Source organism: Pteropus medius, unplaced genomic scaffold (assembly GCF_902729225.1).
Source record: "Pteropus medius unplaced genomic scaffold, Ma_sr-lr_union100, whole genome shotgun sequence".
NCBI classification, from domain to species: domain Eukaryota; kingdom Metazoa; phylum Chordata; class Mammalia; order Chiroptera; family Pteropodidae; genus Pteropus; species Pteropus medius.
In genome coordinates this window covers 14659907-14679842 of record NW_024354499.1, presented here as the reverse complement: position 1 = coordinate 14679842, position 19936 = coordinate 14659907, and the positions used below count along the sequence as shown (strand labels likewise).

Below are 19936 nucleotides of genomic sequence, written 5' to 3'. Positions count from 1 at the left end.
TCCAACCATGAACACACAGGCTCTGGCTGTTTAGTGGCCAGGTTCTTGACCTGGGCTCCACTGCCCTCAGGCCAGCATGCTTGGCAGGGAGGAATACACAGCCTGGCATCTTGTGGTCTAGGCCCACCTTCTCCAATAGCAGTAAGGCCCTAGTGGAGAGAGCCCCTGCCCAGGCCTGTGAGCAATGCAGCCTCAGGGTGGGTAAAGAAATCTTTAATGAGGATTCAAGGTGCAAGAGGAAGATGTGGAAGACCAGCACTCAGCCCCAGCTGCTTCATGTGTACATGGCTCCATGCAGGTTCTCAAGTCGGTGCTTCTGCTGCTGCTTGCGAGCCTGAAGGAAAGGCAGGGGCCATACCTGAAGGCCTATGGGTGAAGGGACAGGGCAGCTATCATGGAGTTGGTTCTTACTATTTTTAGGCTCCTGGCATCTGTGTTGCCAAGGATCTTGCCCCTCACCAAAGTCACTGAGAAGGCAGCCAGAGCCAGGGACCTGAGGCCTACACAGGCCTGATGAAATGGGAGACGAGGGCATCAAGAATGGCCTGAGGGAGCCCCATTATCATGCCCTCCACTTACCACTAGCCCCTACCTTATCTCTTCTGTGTTCCTCATAAGTGTCATCATCAGTGGGCAACTCATGGCGGCACAGGGGACAGGAATTTGTCTGGGAAAAGCAGGGCAGTGTTCCGGCCAAGGTCTGATCATAAATTAATATCCACCCCCTGCTCCCAATTCTCACCTCAACCCTTCTCCCTTCTCTGATCCCCCAACAGTTCATAAAAAGAAAGGGGCTTGAGAACTGGGCAGGGTAATAGCTGGGAAAAAGAAAGCAGTACCTTGCTTAGCCAGGGCAGAATGCAGCTGGAATGGAAGAGGTGATGGCAAGGCATCTCAATGGCAGTCTCCTCCTCTTCAAATTCCAAAAGACACACAGGGCACTTGACCTCTTTAGGAGGGAGTGTTTATCAGGAGAGCTGCTACAGGCTCCACCTCCCAGCTCCCACTCCTAAAAGACACTCTTGCCCCAACTTAGCCTGAAAAACTGAAGGGCCAGTAAACAATCTGGCTTGGGAAGGGGGTGGGTCTGGCAGGCCTGTCACAAAAAGCAGAATTAGTGTTCTCACCAGCCTGAGAGCCTGTGATGACTGTCCTGGGGAGGTTCTCAACCACGGTCTTGGCAGCAGGTGGAGGCAGGTGGTGATCCCAATCTACTACCAACCCCAAGTCTTCAAAGTCCATCCTATTGAAAAGTGACCTGATAATAAAGATGCAAGGTCAGAACCAGAGAAAGCCATACTTTCTCTTTACCCCTACAATTCACTCAGCATTAACATGTAAATACCCTGCCTAGCTAGTAGTAGTAATAGCTACCTCTTCAGCAGAATGAGAAATGGTTTACAGCTGTTACCAGACAACCCCAAGCACTTAGGCTGTTTATTCCCATTTTACACTTGAGATCAGGCTCAGATAAGTTACTCAGGCCACGCAGGAATGATCTACTAAAGCCAGACTCGTGTGTTCGCATGCTTGGTGTTCCCAAAGAATGTACGTGCTTACAACCAAATGGCCCCTACCCCGTCCCCATAATCCGCCTTCTCCTGTACTTCCTAGAGCCCACTGCCCTCTCGCCCCCGACTTCCCCTACTCCAGTCTTTCTCAGACTCTCCTTGCCCCGGAAGCCCACAGGCGATCCAAATTATCGACCTCTCCTCGATTCTAGCCTCCAAACTAACTACAGATCATTCATCCCTCCTCCCCAGAATTTGCTGCCCGATAGTCCGCCTTCCCACCCAGCCCCAACCCCCAAACCTGCTGCCTGGGCCCATCTCTCAGCCCCGCGAACCTACCTCGCGAGCTCCAGCAGCATATTGGTTCGGGCCTCCTGCTCGGGGTCCAACGGCTCGCAGTCGTGTTCATCGAAATAGGACGCCATGGCAGCTGGGTTGTCTGACACAGCAGCCCTCGGACCCGCTGGACTGCGGCCTCGCAGCACTGGCCAATAAATTGGCGAGTTGAGGCTAGATGACCAATCAGAGCATCCGAAAGGCAAATACAGTGGCTTGTTAGACGCACAGAAAGCGGAAGTATTCATTCTGTCACCTCTCATTGGCTCGAATAAGTCAGGTGATCAAAGGCTAAAGCCAATGGCAGGGGCTGGGGCTGGTCAGAAAACTTGTTTTGGAGTCCCAGCCAAGGGTAAGTACGGGAGATTGATGTGTGGGTTGTGTCCCTCAGAGACGGAACCACTGGCCCGGAAGCTCAGGGATCTTCGAGCCTAGGGGGAGAGTCTGGATTCAGGGCGCCTTTCACTGCTATGCCACAGGCCCTCAAGTCCTTCTGCACTCACGGGTACTTCTGAACCACCTCTAGTTGCTTCAGAAGTTGGCGCATGATTTCTCTTTGACTCCCACAAAACAAAAATTGCCTGTTCATTTATTGAGTTAGGCACAAAAGTAAAGGGTGGGACAAACCTTCCTAACCCAGAGAGAGAGAGAGATCCTTGCTGGGGAATCTGAGGCCTTACTATTTGTGACGTGTCGAGCCTATTGCTCGACTTCGCCCCTGGCTCTTGTAGAAGTGGTGGCTTTAATTAAATAGTTTGCAAACCTGGCTACCCATGAATCTCTCCTGGAGAGAGGAGAGGAGGGGTTGCAACTTTAAGGGAAAAAAAAGCCTAATACTTAACCCTCAAAGATTCTGATTTAACTGACCTAGGCCTGGGTGTGGTATTTTTATTGTCAGTTCTACATGAGATTCTAACGGGAGGCAGGGTTGTGAACCACAGCACTACATGATTTGGATGATAGCTACCATTTATTTGACACCTAGAACCTTTACATTGATGGATATTTTACGTACAGTATATATAATCCTCACAGTTGTCCTGGGAGCTAAGTGGCATTATCCCTTTGTACACATGTAAAACCCAAGTCCAGGAAGTGGTTTGCCCAAATTCACATAGTCTCTAAGTGGAAGGCACAAGGTCAAGTGCTCTCCTCCATCTTTCCCAGGAAAGGAAGATGGTAATGAGCCCAGTAGAAGTAACAAGCTTCGTGAGGGGAAAAGGTCCACACAACTCTTGGGTTTGTTCTGGTTTCTCTGTAAGTCGCCCTCTCTCCACCTAACAAGGAGCTGCAACTGTTACACACAACGCTGAATTCCTCTTCCCGCCCCCCGCCTTCTGTTTGAGATGCAGTTAAGTAGCCCAGGCACAGGCCGCCCTGCTTCCATGGTCTTGGTAGGGACTTTTCTCCTTTTTCATGGCCTTTACACAATGATCATTCCTGTGGCACTGAAGGCACTGCCTACTTGGCCCTGTGCAGCCCTGGAGCTTCAAAAAGCCCAAATTATTTCCTATAGGGCAAACTCTGGCCATCTTGCGTGACTGCATTACAGCATGATAGAAGCCCTTCCCGTTTTCACTGCCACCTGTCTCATCTATGATCTAGTGTGGGCAGAGATGTTGGGGAGGAAGTGTTCGGAGGAGAAAAAGTCTATCTGAAGGTGAGAGCCTCGTGATATAAAAACCTCTGAAGTGCTTTCTTCTTGGCCATCCCATCCAGAGTCCCATTGGTCCTCTGAGAATCGCCCAAGACATCAGAAAAATAATAGATTTTATTCTTAGGGAATCAGGCTCAGAGGGTACTGGTTGAAGAGTCTGGTTTAAGAGCTATTTTGTCTTTGCAACTGCACTCCAGAAGGCTCTGTCTGTGTAGGGTTGGATCAAGTAAGGAAGGGAGAGGAAGGGGCCACTTCTCAAGGGTGGAATCCTTGGGATAGTAAGCTTTCTAAACAGCCTCAGGGGTGGCGGCAGAGCAGAATGAACCAACGTAGAGACTTGTGCTGGTGCTCGCTAGCTCTCGCGCTCCCCCGCTCCACACACACACACAAAACCAGCTTTTAACCAAACAGTGGCTTTTAACCAAACAGCAGCTTTTACTGAGCTCCAGGTGGGGCTGGCCTGGCATGGCCAATGCAGCAGGCTGCCCTCCAAGGCCAGTCTGTGGCATGATAGGAACTGCTATGGTGCACATATTGGGGCTGCCCATTGGTGCTCACTGGGGTGGCTCAGATGGGAGCAAACACCAGGGTTCTCTGGAAACCAGAACCAGCCAGTGTGGCCATTTGGCCTCCCCTCCAGACCCAGCTGTGTCAATCCCCAGGCCCCGAGGCAGCACCTGCATCCTGGGCCTGTGAAGCACTGCTGCCCTCGCTTCTCTGTGGGAGAAACATGACCAGCAGCACAATCAAGATGACGAGCAGGCCAATGCCCACCACCAGCCCCAAGTAGATCCGGCAACGGATGTTCTCCCAGCGCTTCTTCTGGGCCAAGGTCTTGGTTGTCTTGGTGAAGGCTGAGCTCTGTGGATACCCCCAGACACAGGATGGGAGTTAGTGGTACCCCCAGAACCCCAGAGCCAGCTCCTCCCAAACCCGCCCCAGCAAGGCATGGTCTCCTTCTGAATCCTTTCCATCTTGTCTGTTCCCTTTCTCCACACAGCCTGCCCGGGACCCTCCCAGCCTGACTACTGGCCTGACACTGGTGTAGCCTTTGACTTTCGGCCCTTCAGGCTCACCTCCAGTTAACAATGCCAGCTCTCAACCTATAGGAAGGCCCGCAGCTTCAAAGCAAGGGCTTCATACTTCACAAAGCCTACCTGCTGCATATCTAGGCTAGGGGTGCCTCAAGAAACCCACAGGCCCCACACTGGCCTTCACACAAGCCTCAGGCCCCACCAAAGGCTGAGACTCTGAACACAGCCTGAGAGATCCCTCTGAAGGCTTCTCCTAGCCTCTCTCTTCCCCCTCCCTATTTCCCCAGGCCTCGCACCATGTCCAGGAGTTGGTCTGAACGCTGCTCCAGCTCTGCCAGTTTCCCATCGCGCTCCAGGACCTTGTCAAAGTTGTTGAGCATGATTTCCGTCACCTCATCCGCCTGCCGCTGGCACCGCTCCAACTCTTTCCCTGCCTAGGCACCAAGCCCAAGGTCAAGGCTGAATGAGGCCCACACCAGGCTTTCATCCAGGCCTGAGACATAGAGGTCTCCTTGCCCCCATAGTGTGTGTGTGTGTGTGTGTGGTATAGTATAGTGTAGTGTAGTGTATGGGTAGGGGAAACAGCATCTTTCATGTAAGGATATGATATGTGTGGAGTAAAGGGCCAGCCCCCGGGTGTGTATGGCTCACCTTTGGTCTCACAGGCCCCATCCCATCAAGGCAGGTCGGCTTCCTCTAAGGTGCCCCAGGATGGGAACTTCCCAGGACCCCATCCTCCCACAAAGCAGATACTTTGCTCACCTGCTCCAGGATGGCCTTTAACCAATGTCTACCTGCCCTATGGCTTCCTACAGCAAAGAATAGAGAACCAAACTACTTGTCTAGAGTCCAAACAGGGAGGAGATCCACCCCCACAGAGCTAGAAAAGTAATTTTGGACCACCACATGTCATAACCTCTGCCTAACCCACAGACACACACAAAGACATGAACTGAGAAGATCAGATCTCCTTCCTTGGGCCTCTGACTGGTCAGGCCAGTTCAGCCTCCTGGCCTGAGCGCTCCTGCATTAATGCTCAAAGTTGATTCCCTGCCTGCCTGGAATCTCAGCCTTCCCTGCTTCTGAACTCCAGCCTCCCAGCTAGCCAGGATCTTCACTGGGGTCCAGGCTCACAAAGATGAGTCTTTGGGCTCCCAGCCAGGGCAGCAGCCTCACCCAACAGAGGAACCCAGCTCATTTCAAAGGACTGGGAAGAGAGGTGCAGGGTCCAAGCTGATGGAGGCTAAGAGGACACAAGGGAGAAAAAAGGCATGAGTCATAAGAAAAAAAAGAACAGGTTTGGACCCATGCATCTGAGAGAGACCCGGGGGCAGGAGGACCTGGGGAAAGTTGGAAGTCCAGGAGCAGTTCCAAGGACAAATCTGGGAAATGAATTCAAGGATTAATGAACCACAGCAAGAACTCCCTCCTCCCAGCCTAGTCCCCCACAGCCCACCCCTCTTCTCATCTCCTCCCCACAGAGCACTGCCCTTTCCTGCCAAACCATATTGCCCATTGTCTGCAGTAGATACTTTGGCACTTGACTGAATTCCACTTAAAACCACAGAAAGGGAAGAGATCTGGTGGTTACAGAGGACTCAGAGAAGAATTTTCATTCAGGATCTTTGCAGCTGCCTTGCACACAACCTCCAAGCATTCCCCAGTACATGAGTCCTATCTCCCCAACTGAGCCACAAGTTCGCAGAGGGAGGGTAGAGCCCAGTGCCCTTCCTTTGTCTACCACCATCCCAGGGGCCTGGGAAGCCAGCACAGTGCTGACCATTGCAAGGATTCAATGAGTGGGTCAGTTGCATTACAGGCTATCCAAAAGCAACTCTTATTCTCAAGAGCTGTTATCCCAGTGTGTTTATCTAGCCTAGCAGGAGTTTCAAGGGGCAGCATCTGAAACCTAAGTAGGTCAATATTTGCCTATGAGCTAGAAAAGCAACCTGCTTCAAGAGGGGGCAGGCAAACCACAAACCATGGAGAGGGGTGTGTTCACAGGTGGGGGGAATAAGGAGGAAGTACAAAGAGAACAGGGAAGCTGTACTCTTCTCTACCTGTTCCTGAGTCAACCATCATCACCACTATTATGATGACTAAATTATTCCACAAGGATCCCATTATTTGGAGCCTCTTATGTTCAAACAGTCCAAAGCAAAAACTTGGGAATGGACAAAGATTTGAAAAAGAATCACTTCTAGAGATTGGTGGGACATTGGGTATTATTTTTTCTACTCTGAATGCTACAGCTGTTGTTATCCTGTTCTCCAACATGGGGTGACACTGGGTCACATTCTCCAAGAGAGCTGGCTGTGCCTCCCACTTCAATTTTTAGCCTTCTTCCCCCACTGGAAGCCAAGCCTGTCTGGAGCCAAGATGGGCCCAGGCCTAAAAGAACATATTCACTCCAAGAAACACAAAAGTCCCAGGCTCGAGTCTCTGGCTCTCCTTGGCTACACTCAATCAGAAGAAAAAGGACACTGCAGGCACAGGCCTCTACTGCCACAGTGAGAACTATGAGATGTAAAAGGAGGTAGCGACCAGAGGGCAAGGCCACGCTGCCTGCTGCCACATTGAGCTCAGCCTAGTGCCTGGCACACGGTGGCCGTGTGGAAAGTATTTTCTGAATGAATTGTGCCTGTTCTTAAGAAGATCACTATAGACTTGGGAAAGAGATATATGCCATACAATTACAGAAAAGAGTTACATTGGGAGTTACAAATAGTGAGTGGTGGAGCTGTCTGCAGAGGGTTAATTCCTGAGAACTGTCATACACAGAGGGGAGTGAGCCCTTGAAGGATGGGGTGGAGCTGGGCATTCCAGACACAGAGAGACAATGACATGCTCGGGACAGAGATGGACTAGGCAAAGGGTAAGAGTGGAGGGGCAGGGTGGGCAGTGAAACTCAAGAAGAGGAAGCTCATTTGGAGGGAGAGACAGAACAAGAGCCAGTGTGGGTTTCTGAGCCAAGGGCAACACCGGAGAGGTACTTCAAGATAATTTGTCTGTTGGTGGTAGACTGGCATGGATGGAAATGAGAAAACTTAGGGCAGAGTGGCCAGCCAGAAGGGGCTGAGAAGTGCCATCAGCAGGGGTTTGAGGAGATGTCCACCAGGCTGAGAGCAGAGTGTAGAGAGAATGGGTGGGTGAAAGAGGCACTTCCAAGCCCTGCAAGGGGTCTGCAGGGCTTGCAGTTGCAAACCATGGGGAGAGGGCAGCAGTGGCATAGTTGGCAAATGGAGGGTGGTAGTTACACAAGAAATGTTCTTGACAGTTACCCTCTGTCCACAATGTTCCTCCTTCGATGCACAAATGTCCCTTTAGGGTTTCCTAGGCCAAATACCCTTTTTTCCTCTGAAAACTAAGCTCTCAAAAACCTCCCTGTCCTAACTCTCCTGTCTCCCCTCCCTCTTGGTTAGTGTCTAAGAAACCCTATTCCGCTGTCATCAATGTGGTCTGATGGACCCGGGCAGAGATCGGGTGTATTAACTCCTTCCTACAGTAGCACTCACCTGAGCTCAGAGACTAGGAGCAGGGCTCTGCATTGCAGCCCTGGGTTTCTTCAAATCCTGCTTCTGCCACTCACCAGCTGAGTGACTGAAGACTGAGGATATAAACTTTCTGATCCACCACTTCCTCATCTGTAAAGCAGTGACAATAATATCTACGGTAATGTTAGCTATGACATACGACATATTATAAAGGACTAGCACAATACTTGACACATACTAGGTGCTCAATACATAACGGCTATTATTATTGATCTAACCCATTTCCTTACTTTTTTTTAGCAGTCAGAGCCCAAGAACTACACAATGTGTGTGGTCAATAAAACCTCTTAGATATTTTTACGAAATACACAGCCGAGCAAGCTCTTCCTTGTGGCAAACTTGTGCCCTTGTTTCTAACCTAAATACAGAACTTTAATAGGCCTTTGAGAACCTGTATCTAGTTTATTTCCATTAGGCTGCTGAGGTTTTACGTCTTGACAGCAATAACATCCACTATTCAATGGGCACATAGTCTGAGCTAAACAATGTGTGCTACTAGCTGTCTGTCCCCTTAATCTCATTTAATCCTCACAACAATCCATTGAGGACAGTACTATTATCCCAGTTTTATAAGAAACTGAGGCTCAGAGGGATTAAATCACCCATGCAATGTCACAGAGCCAATGAGTAGAAGACCCAGGAGCTGAATCAACATAGACTCCAAGGATCACATTCTTAACCCCTTTGCTAATCTGAATGCAGAAAAAAGAAGGTCAAATGCTTTAGCTGGCCGGCTAAAGACTCATCAGACCTTTTGATGCTGCCAACTCAACTTGTGTGCATGTGAAGGAGGACAAAACCCAAATTCTTTGGATAGTACATGAGAGAGGACCATCTACAAGATGAATAAATTGAAGTCATTACTCGTTCAATTCCCATCTTTCCCATCACTATTTTGCTCCTACTCTATCCCCAATACCCATGACCATGTCTGGCACAAAGGAAACGCCCAAGAAATATTTGTTGATTTAGTGAATAAGAAGAAAAGGGAAAGGAAGAAGGACCAGGTAGGGAAGGGGGTTGGAAAGAAAGGGAAAGAGCTGGGGGCAGAGAAAGGGGCAAGAGTTAAAGAATGAGGCTAAGAGATGGGTGGAGGAGAGAGATCGATGAGGTTCTGATCCACTATTTGTCTCAAGTGAGAGTCCCAGAGTTTTCCGGTACCCCCAATAAATTGTCCTGGCCTCAGTCTTCGTTTCAGGAGTTTCTTCTTCTCCCAAGTGCTAAGGACCAGCTGGAAGCCCACCCCTAGCCCTGCCTGATCTCTTGTCCTGTGCACTGGGAAGTGGGCTCTGGGCTGTTCCAGTCTCAAAGCCTCCCTCAGTTTCCTGGCAAAGCCTTAGAGCTCAGCACTACCTTCCTGCCCAGCTTCCTCTGACTGACTCCAGTTTCCTGGAGATGAGGCCATCCAGGCATCTCGACCCCTAGCCGGGCCCTTCCATCACACCTCTGCCAGCTTCTCCACAGCAGAATCTTAAAACACCAAGCCTGCTTCCTGCAGGACCCACCTTCCCAGGGGGAGGGGGCGCACCACCTGTTCCTAACACCTTTGCCTTGAAGGTGGCAAGTAGAGACAGAGGCCAGAGTCTGTAGCAGGAGTGCTGGATGATTCAGTTCAGGAATGTGATCCTAGACAGCGGTTAGGAGGGAGTCAGGCCTATGCCACACTCTGATAACATCAGAGGAATTTTTAAGGTAAACATCTTCCTCTTTCCCCTCCAACAGCCTGCCATGAGCGAGGTCAGCCTCCACCACTCCATCTGTTCAGGTTTCCAACTTCCCCCGCCAACTGTGGCTCCTTAAAGCCCCAGGAAGGGCTGAAGGGATCATCATCACAGTACCTACCACTTCTCAGGTGCAGTCTTTGAGTGCCAGGCAGGACTCTGCCACTGTAACTCCTTTAACCTCCTACGAACCCAGCAGGGAGGTTTTGCTGACTCCACTTCATAGATGCAGAAAAGGAGGCTTAGGAAAGTTAAATGACTTGCCCCCGGGTCATAGAGCCGGTAAGTGGCCACCACCAGGATCTCAGCCTTACTGAGGCTGGAGCTCGTAACCACTTGGCTCAAGGAAATGGAAGCGAATCGCACTCACTCCGCGCGAGGCAGCCGGGACCAGGCTCACACCGCACTTTCCTTCCCAGGCTGCATGGGTCTAGCCCCGGCCCTGCTCCTGGAGCAATCACCTGACGGGGCACCGGCATGTGTCCTGGAGGGTGCCCCCACCCCTGGACTTCGGACTCCTGTCTCGCACCCCCCTCTTGCTCGCTCTCTGCCCGCAACCGGCCGCCCTGCCCCGCCCTGCCCCGCCCGGGCCCTCACCATCGTTGCTGCTGCCTGGCCTGCTCCCGCTCCTCTGCCAGAAGAGCTGCAGGGCCCAGAGCCTGGGAGGAAGCAGAGGGGCGGAGCGGGGGCGGGGTGGAGTGGGGGCACTCTCTCTGAGCAGCGACCGGGCCAAGTTCAAATCGAAAGCAGTCGGCAACAGCGACTGGGGTCCTTAGGGCGCCTCCTCCCGGGCTGCTAGCTACCAGCTTCGCATGGGCTGCTAGCTACCAGCCTTGTGAATTGGGGCTACCACGCCTGAGCAGCCTGGCACCAAGTCTGCATGCCGACCACACCTGGGGGCCCAATCTGTGAAATGGGCACAGTGGAGTGGGCTCTGGAGTGGACTCAGAGAGGCCTCTCTGGGGCTGTGTCCAAGATCAGGTAGATCAGCCTTACCTAAGGAGGCATAATTCATTCATTCGACAAGCAACCAAATGAATGCGTTGTCCAGCACAGCGCTAGGCACTGGAGACACCTTGAACAGCTGGGTCTCTGCCACCTTTGGGAGTGCATCTCACTCACAAGCAAAAACCAACCCCCATAAAGTTTATTCACTCTACACATTGTGAATGCTCTACCTGCCCTGAATTGTATATTTTTAAATGGTCAATTGTAATTATGTGAACTTCACCACAATTAAGAAAGAAAACAAGAGAGTCATGGGAAAGATGCCAGCTCTAGCTTTTCTGTATTTCCCTCTTTCCCAAAGGGCAAGGGCAGACCTGCCCTGATATGACCCTGCTCCTCAGAGGATGGATGAGGCTGGTGTGTCTACTGCCCCTCCAGAGCCTTCCTGAGCTGAATCTGCCCATCTTCATCCTCTCCTCTCACTGCTGCAGAGAAGTCACCTGTTCTCCACCCCACCCCATACCACCAACATCTCAAATGTGGCTCCTCTTGAGGAAGTGGATTGAGGGTTCCCCTCCCTGGCGTTGAGCCCCTGTGAGCACAGACCCCCACCCCCACCATGAAAGGTCTGGGGCCCCAGGAAGAGGTTTCACCCAGTTCCTTGGTCCTAGAGTCCAGGAGTGGACTGAGGAGAGGATAGACATAGTTGTGGCAAACTGCCCAGAGTCTCTTCTGTGCTTTCTTCCTCCCTCCCCAGTTTTTAGAGCATGATTCCAGCACCTGACTTCCCAGTACTAGTCCCAAATCCTGTTTCCCAACGCTGCCCCTCAGCACTCCATCCCCAAAACATGTCGTTTTCAATTCTGGAAAGCTATGGAGTAAATAGGGACAGAGATGGCAAGAACCCTTCCCCCAAACCAAGGCAGACTGGGCACTGGAAAGAGTGACAATGACAGTGAAACCTGGTGGGGAGGAGGGAGGCTCAAAGACAGAGAGTCCCATTGTACATGGAGAGGAAAGAGGGCCATGGGCCCTGTCCTGTGACACTGACTGTGCTCAGCCACGGGACATGGGGAAGAGATGCTCGCCCCTTTAGGACAGCTCAGACCCAGAGGCCCTGCTAAATCCTTGAAGGGCAGAAGCAAACAAAAGACAAATAGAACTTGCAGAAGGAAGAGAAGGAAAAGCAGTCCTGTTCCTCTAACCCCCACCCCCCACTATAGACAACAACAGGGCCACAGAAGAGAAATGGCAATGATGGGAGAGGCTAGAGGCCCTTAACCAGAATTCTGAATGCTCAGTGCAGGTAGGCCCCACGTCTCAGCTAACGCTTCCAGCAGAAAAGTAATAAAGGGATATGGCAAGACCCAAGGGGTACGCTTAGAAGTCTTGCATACCATCCTAAAATGCTGTGAAGGTTTTGAACTTTCCATATGCCAAGACTCCCAGAATTTGTTTTTTCTTGAGACCTGTGACAACGAATGAAAAAAGAGAATAAAGAGAGACAGGAAGGTTATGTCATTCTTAGAACATCTGCTCTCCACCCCTCCAACAACTCGGGCCACAAATGGGAGAATCTCAGTCAGGGGGTGTCTTCAGGGAGAATAGGGCCAAAGGCCAAATGCAAAGGGAGAAAGCACCTCACAAACTTAGGGATACTAAAGAGTCTTTATTGCCTACCAGTCACTATCAGTGTCCCAGAAACATGCTGGGCCCTTTGGGTCTCTCTAGTGAACTCTGAGGACCCATGAAATGTAGCCACAATCCAGCTCTCTCCTTCTAGGAACCAAGGTACTCCCTGGGGCAGACAACATGGCAGAGGGCCTCAGAGTCAGGGGCTGGAGGATCAAGCAGCATTCCCTGTGGGGAAGGACACGAGAGAGAGGGCCCCTCTTGGCACCCACCATGGAGGGCTGCCCTGAGGAAGAGGGCAGGACGGGAGGGGTTCCCTAAGTTACTTAGGGGATGGCACCAGTGGCAAAGAGCACAATGAAGAGGATGATGATAAAAACAATCACGCAGATGAGGACAATCATCTTCACGTTCTTCCACCAGAACTTCCGAGCCACCTTTTGCGAAGTTGTCTTGAAGTGCTCGGACTGTAGAGATAAGGTAGAGAGTGACTCAGTGCCTCCTTCCACTGGAACAAGAGTACAAGCAGAGGCCTACATGCCATATAGCTAAATATTTAAGTGATACATTGAGGTAACAGGCTGTTAAATAAAAAATGTCCTGTCCTCCTACCTTGACAAATATACCTTCATAACCACCTGGTGGGCCAAGTTTAAATTTAGAATTCTTGGGCTTCCTAGAATTCTTGGGCTTCCTTTGGCCCCCTGCCTGGCCCCTTCTCTTCTTACCCCTGTACCGCCATGTACATTGAGGGGCCTTTTACACATGCTCACACCCGGGAGTGCAACACTGGCAGCACAATCCACCCTTGGAAAGGCAGACACTGGGGCCAAAGAAGACAGGCTCCAGGTGGGTATGTCTCCTGGTTCCATGAGTCCTTGCCCTGTGAGGACTGCTAAAGCTGGAGGAGGTGAGGGGAAGTGCTCTTCCTTTCCAAACTGGAGTTGCAGAAACTAAGTTACACTGGGCCATGCTCCCCAGGTTAGGCTGTGGAAAGAAGCATTGAGTCCCAGGGAAACAAAGAAGCTATGCCCAAGATTACATGCAGGATTCAGAAAGCCGCAGCCAGTGTCTCCCTGTGGACATGGAAACTTAAGCTCCAGCCTTTATTGAACTTTAGAGTCACCCCCTCTATGAGCAGCTGGATTCTGCCCCTGGCTGGAAAGAGAAGAATGAGGTCCAGCAAGATATGTGGAAGATACTATTCTAGCCTTCAGCTAGCAGAGGATCCCAACAAAGAATTTCACTGCTCTTCCCAGCATTTTTTAAACCTGATTCAGCAATTCACTAGCAGTTTTACGCCCCCTGCATAATAACTCCTGGAGCAGGCCAAAGACCCTAGGACGATTTTCCAGAGCCAATACTTTGCCCTGGGAAGATCAGGTTCAAATAATTGTAAAGGAGAGACTTCAAAAGGGAAAATCAGTTTCTAGGAGAGAAGCCTAAGAATGCCTGGGTTCACTGTACCATCTTTTTGTCTCAGAAAATGGCTCCATGGGTCAGCCCTCACCTCCCAACCCCTGTCACAAGACCCATTACTGGACCCCAGTATCAGTCAGTGGGGTAGAACAGAATCATAAGTGGGGACTCAGCTCATATTAATTCCCAAAACAGCTGAAGAGGCAGTCTTCCCTTCTGTTCATTTTGCTCCAACACCACCAACCCCCAGATCCCCAAAGATTCTTCCTCCCTCTCTTCCTCTTGCCCCCAGGGGGCTCTCCAACTCACTGTGGCTTCCAGATCCTCTGTCTTGTTGCGGAGATGGTCCAAGTTTTCTCCTCGGGCCAGGATCCGCTCCACATTCTGGGTCATAATATTCTTGACTCCCTCCACCTCGCTCTGCAGGTTCCGCACTCGATCATTTCCTCCACCTCCACTGGCCTCCTCCTGGGCAGCAACGCAGTGGTTAATTAGGCCAAATAGTGAAGGAATTGAAACTCGGCATTGGAGGCCAGAGGAGGGGAAGGTCTAAGATGGACTTCAGCCTTTTGTAATGCTTGAACTGTTTACAAAGAGAATGTTTTCGTGCACTACTCATAATAAAAAATAAATGCATCCTTAAGCCCCTGGTGCTAGACTAGATCAAATATCTTTTCAGGTCCTCAGGGCCCCTGATGAGGAAAAGAAACACCGCTAAAACCCTGCCCACTGCTTCCTTGCTCCTCAAAGAGCCTCAGAGAAGACAGTTGAGCTAGCTTCTCACAACGCAGAACTCCACCACCATTTCCCAATTCCCAGATCCAACAGGGTCCTCATTAAAAATGCCTGTGCTGGCCAGTAGAGCACCCTCACCTGACCTAAGCCTCCCTCTCCCCAAGACGCAGCTGGAGAGCTACTTCTGCCCTGGCCTCCTTAGCAGCCTAATTGCTGTGACCCAGAGCACCAGCAACTAGGCTCCAAGTCCTTCACAAGGCCCCATGAGAGAGAGCCGTTGGGCCACAAACTTCTGCTTTCCTTCCACCATTTAGCACCATGTGCAGACACCAAACCATAGCCACTTAAGCAGATATTAAATAAAACCAGCAGCCTGGGCTTTGGGGGAAGTGGAAGGCAAGTCCTCCCAGCTTAAAGCCTCATCCTGGAGGCTTCATGATAAGGTTTTTGAACAGGGAGGGAAAAACATTATTAAGCTCCTCCCTTCCCTAACCCACTGGATCTCCAGAAATGGGCTCCGGTGTGGGTCCAAACTAAATTATCACGAGGAACCAACTTCTGGTTCTTTTACAAACCCTTAGCTCTTCCTCATGTTTATGGAAAGAGGGCCGATTCCTTGAACTGGGTAGAGAGACAAATTCTTTGGGTTTCTGTACAGGAATAAAGTGAAAGGCGGTGGGGGGAGGTCCAGCCGCTGGGCTAGAATCTACACTGGAACAGCAGAAGCGCTGCCCAGGAATGTCGCAACACCCAGCTGGTCTAGGGGAGAGGACTGGAGGAGGAGATGAAGGGCCACTGGGCAGCTCCATGCCTAGAATTCGGATCCCCCACCCCCACCGAAGCCCTGCTCCAGGCCAGCAAAGAAGTCAAGGGAGGAAGGGAGTAGAGAAGGAGCAGGAACACCAGCTCTGGCAGCTTCGAGCTATCTGCAGCCAGTTGTCGAAGAGAGGCCACTGGCAGCGCTGGCCCAGCCCTCTGACTTGCCACCAACTCCCCTTTCCTGATCCCCGGCCCCCTCTGGCTCGCCTTTAAATCAGCCCCTTTCTAGTTCCCCGCTCTCTCACCATGTCTCGGAAGCTCAGGCCTGTCAGCAGCAGAACTCGCCTAGTCTGTTTCCTCCCAGGGCGGCCGGCGGTTCACTTCCTGCTTGCTCCAACTTTCAGCCCGCCCCCGCCCACCTCGGAATCCCGAGCAGATCCAGCCACACCTCACGCAGGTTTCCCCAGGTAGGCGGGCACTCTCCACTGCCCTTCCAGTCTCCTCCCAAACAAGGGTTTAGGCTTAAAGCAATAGGGCTCCCTGACATCCAAAGTCTTCTAACTCGTCAGAAACCAGAAAAGAAAGAGAAGGCAGCCCTCCCAGGTGTCCTGAGGCTAGACCCTCTGATATAGAAAGGGCAGCTGGCTCCTATTTTTTATGTCCTGAATATCTGACTGCAATTTCTAGAGACTGAGATCAATCGTAAGCAGCCTGCCAGGCCTAGTTCACATGGAAGCAGAAAGGAGGCATGAACATGTCTTGCTGGATGACCCTGGCTCCTATGTCCCAGTGTGGGCAGAAAAGTCTGGAATGCTGTGTGGGAAAGCTCTGGGTGACTCACTGTGTGAACCTCTTCACCTCTCTGGCTCTTGCAGGTGCTAACGAGAGTGGTGGTAAGTAAAAGAGCACAGGCACCATGCCTAGCACAGTGCTTGGAATGGAGGACTATCCCCTGCGTGAATCAGAGTTCAAAACTTGCATTTCCCTTCAATGGCCACCACCAGGGTAGGTGAGCCCAGCCACAAAAGGTTAGAGGCCTTATGGACCAGGGAGGGGGGCCTGGGCTAAAGATTTCTCCACCAACCTGGCGCCAGGCCACAGAAAATCCACTCTTCCCAGATGGTGTTTATCAAGACAGAAGAGTAATAACAGAGACATGTAGAAGGAGAGAAACATTTTGTCCCATCCTAGAAGTAACAGTTCCAAGGGGGAAATGTCAGCTTCTCTAACAAATACTTTTTAAAGGGTCTAATACATTTTGGAACTCTATAGCATCTTGAGACATTTTATTCTATTTATGATGAAATATTATCCCCAAGTAGATAAGATTGTTATATTTTGCAGGCCTGAATTTTTGTGCACTTCCACCCTGCTTTCACAGAGAATGTGGCTGCCCCACTCTCCACCATCCTTAGAAAGGCTACAGTGTGGTCAAGTGGAGGTGGATCAGAAATCTTGATCTACATTCGTGCTGTTTAATACACTGGCTGCTGAGCACTTAAAATGTGGCTAGTCCGAATTGAGATGTGATGTAAGAGTAAAATGCACACTGAGTTTCAAAGACTTACTATGAAAAAAAGGACATAAAAGTCCCATTAGTAACTTTGTTTATTGATGACATGTCGATGAATGTTTTGAATATATTAAGTTAAATAAAAAAATTGATAAAATTAATTTCACCTATTTCCTTTCTCTTAATTTGGCTAGTAGAAAATTTTAAATTGCAAATGTGACTCAAATTACATTTCTATTAGACAAGCTGTTCTAATACCTTAATTTTTTAAAATTTTATTCTATTATTAGTTTCAAATATACAGTACATTGGTTAGACATTTATATAGTTTATAAAACAATCCCCTGATTGCTCTCTCTCCCCTGGCTCTCTACCTAGCCATTACATTACTGCCACTGCATTCCCTATGCCGTGTTCCCCGTCCCCATGACCATCTATCAACTACTAATTTATATTTCTTTAGCCCTTCACCCCTTTCTCCCAGCCCCCCAACCCCTCTCTCCTCCATACCGTAATATTTATGTGACTCTGGAAAAACTTCCGTTACATTGCTAAGTCTTAGTTACCTCATTTTCTGTGCCTAGCACTTAGAAAATCCTCAGTTAATGGTGGCTACGGTGGTTACTATTATTAAGAGTTCTAGATGCTAAGTGAGGTCTTGGATAGGGGAAAGTGAGAGGTGCCAAGAAACAAAAGGCCAGAGTAGGATGTCTGAGGAGAGCAGGAAGCAATGGAGGAAGGTCCCCAGGACGGGAGTCAAGGTTACAATAGTTGAAGGGTTACTGGGGTCTGGTGCACCTCTGACAGACTAAAACATACCTCGGTGTCCTATGGGAACTGACCCTTGGCCTAGACCCAGCAACCATTAGGGAGATTCCAAAGTGCCCACAGTTGGGCCTGTGATCTGTTTACCCTCGTCTTCACCATGCAGAATGCCTATGGGCTTGGCCTTACCTGTGCAAACATTACAATGTTACCTTTTGTCAGAAGACCACCTGGTTAACACCCTCACAAAGTGAGATGTTCCGTAAGGCGACAAACTATAGGCTATGAGCAGAAATGGTACCATGGGCAGGATGCAAGACAAAAAACAAGTCAAGGAATATCTATCCCAGGAAAAATAGAGTGTCAGTGACTTTGTAAGTGGCAGGACTTGCAGCCAAAGAAGCAAGGATGGTGTGATGAACATTGTTCTCAGTCCCTGTGTGATCAGATTTGGGAGTCAGCTGTATTACTGTCTATTCATGTAGTCTTGGGCAGGCTACTTCCCTCTGGGAGCTTTGGAAAATGGAAATAAGAATGAAAGCTGCTTTACAGGGTTATTATTGGTATTAAATGACATGGGTATAATTTCTATATTTCTGCTAAAGCACTCTACAAGTGAAAAAGGAAATGAATAGAGAAAATGGAATAAGGAAATAGGGTAAAAGAAATATTAACAGCCTGCAAAGCGATTGTACAAACTTTGGGGTACACTGGCATATATTCCAGTCTTCTTATTTGTGACCCAAGTGGGCCATTTTCTCCTGTACCTCTTAGGGAAAAGACTAGAAAACAAGGAAAAGGCACATTCAGGAAGCTCAATTGGAATTGCTCCCTGGAGGATCATAGAGCTCTCACCACTACCAAGGCCTCTTTTGTCTCTAAACTCCTTTCGTAAACTGTTTTACACTACCGGCCGCCCCATCAGTGACACAGTCACCCTCATCTCTTCCAATGCTTTCTCTTCCTTTCTGACAGTGCCCTTAGAACCCAAATGTCCTACCCTTGGCCATCTTCTGACTGCACTTTCCTGGAGCAGCAGTTCTCTATAAGGTTGATTTTGCCCTCCAGGGGACACATGACAATGTCTAGAGACATTTTCGGTGACCACAGCTGTTGTGAGTGAAGGGATGGTGTGTGCTACTGGCAAATAGTGACTAGAGGCCAAGAATATTGAACTTCCTACAATGGAAAGGACAACCCCACCCCCCAACAAAGAATTATATAGACTAAACTGTCAATAGTGCTAAGGTTGAGAAACCCTGGTCTTCCTAGGGAAGTGCAATACCTTTACAGTTTTAACAGCCATTGATGTGTCCTCAAATCTGTATCTCTAGCCCTGACCTCTTGGTTGTCATTGCTGCCTCTCCACTGCCCTGGACAGTCCATAGACACTCCCAACAGCCAATCCAATCCCTTTATCTTTTCCCCATGTTCCTCCTCCTGGGTAGTAAGTACTCCCATTCTACCAGTTTCCCAAGTGAGAAATTCCTAAGTCATCCTACAAATTCCTAAGTCATCCTACTATATGCATCCTACATAAGATATCACTAGGTCTTGAATCCATCTTGGTCATGTCTCTCATACTTAGCCCCTCCTTTCCAAATCAGCTCCTGCTTTATTGAGAGCATGAACTCTTCTCTGGACAATTTCACCAACCTCCAAAGTGACCTTTCTTTTCTCATCCATTCCACTTTTTATCTTCCCAAAACACAGATTTGAGTTCACTCCACCCTGCCCCCTCCAGGGTAAAGCCCAAACCCCGAAGCTTGGCATTCTAAGACCCTTCTCAACATGCTTTTCCAAGTTTATCTCCCCTAACACTCATTTTTCAGACCTCAGTCATATCAAATTACACACTCTTCCCCAACACAGACCATCCCCTTTTATATCTTTGCTCAAGTGGACCTTTCTCATGATGAGTGAATATCCTGGTTCACTCATCACTGCCTGTGGAAAGTCTATTCATATTTAAGACATTGCTTCCATGAAGCCTTCCAGATTTCTCCACTGAAGTTAACTTCTTCCTTGTGATCTCCATCACATTTTATCTTTTAGAGAATCTATAATATGCTCTGCCATTAACTGCATACCCATTTGACTCCTCCAAGACTCTAAATTTTGTGAAAGCAGGGTCTGTGTCTTTACTTTAGTACCCTTTGTAGAAAATAACATATACCCTGCACATGGTAGGCACTCACTAAATGTCTAGGGTATTGAATTGAGAGACCTGAAAGAGGGCTTCTTTCTCTGCAGTGCAGACAGAGGGCAAGATAATTTTTATTAGAAAAGACCCATGAAGAAATTTCTTTCCTAAATTTTGAACTACTTTATGGATAAATGAATGCTAAATGC

General features: G+C 49.5%; 2 protein-coding genes and 1 long non-coding RNA gene across 7 annotated transcripts; all 3 read right to left on the bottom strand.

Moving 5' to 3' along the window:
- Positions 1-197: 197 nt before the first annotated feature.
- RNF181 (ring finger protein 181) lies at positions 198-4094 on the bottom strand. 4 transcript variants are annotated; one of them, XM_039852753.1, is made up of 5 exons: positions 1851-4094; positions 1128-1258; positions 840-949; positions 593-700; positions 198-366 (listed from the first exon to the last, which is right to left on the bottom strand). In XM_039852753.1, the coding sequence occupies exons 1-5, from the start codon at positions 2108-2110 to the stop codon at positions 214-216; spliced, it is 762 nt and encodes a 253-aa protein (XP_039708687.1). In that variant the 5' UTR covers positions 2111-4094; the 3' UTR covers positions 198-213. The 4 variants fall into 4 exon arrangements, with proteins under 4 accessions (XP_039708687.1, XP_039708689.1, XP_039708688.1 ...); XM_039852755.1 differs by having other exon boundaries at positions 198-334; XM_039852754.1 differs by having other exon boundaries at positions 593-667.
- A 208-nt stretch (positions 4095-4302) lies between these two features.
- LOC120594598 (uncharacterized) lies at positions 4303-10561 on the bottom strand. 2 transcript variants are annotated; one of them, XR_005650640.1, is made up of 4 exons: positions 10411-10537; positions 8054-8205; positions 4835-4972; positions 4303-4365 (listed from the first exon to the last, which is right to left on the bottom strand). It is a non-coding gene; the product is annotated as an uncharacterized LOC120594598 (long non-coding RNA). The 2 variants fall into 2 exon arrangements; XR_005650639.1 differs by lacking the exon at positions 4303-4365 and adding an exon at positions 4743-4754 and having other exon boundaries at positions 8054-8182; positions 10411-10561.
- Positions 10562-12410: 1849 nt separating this feature from the next.
- On the bottom strand, positions 12411-15759 carry VAMP8 (vesicle associated membrane protein 8). Its single transcript, XM_039852764.1, has 3 exons — positions 15612-15759; positions 14122-14280; positions 12411-12860 (listed from the first exon to the last, which is right to left on the bottom strand). The coding sequence occupies exons 1-3, from the start codon at positions 15612-15614 to the stop codon at positions 12720-12722; spliced, it is 303 nt and encodes a 100-aa protein (XP_039708698.1). The 5' UTR covers positions 15615-15759; the 3' UTR covers positions 12411-12719.
- Positions 15760-19936: the final 4177 nt, after the last annotated feature.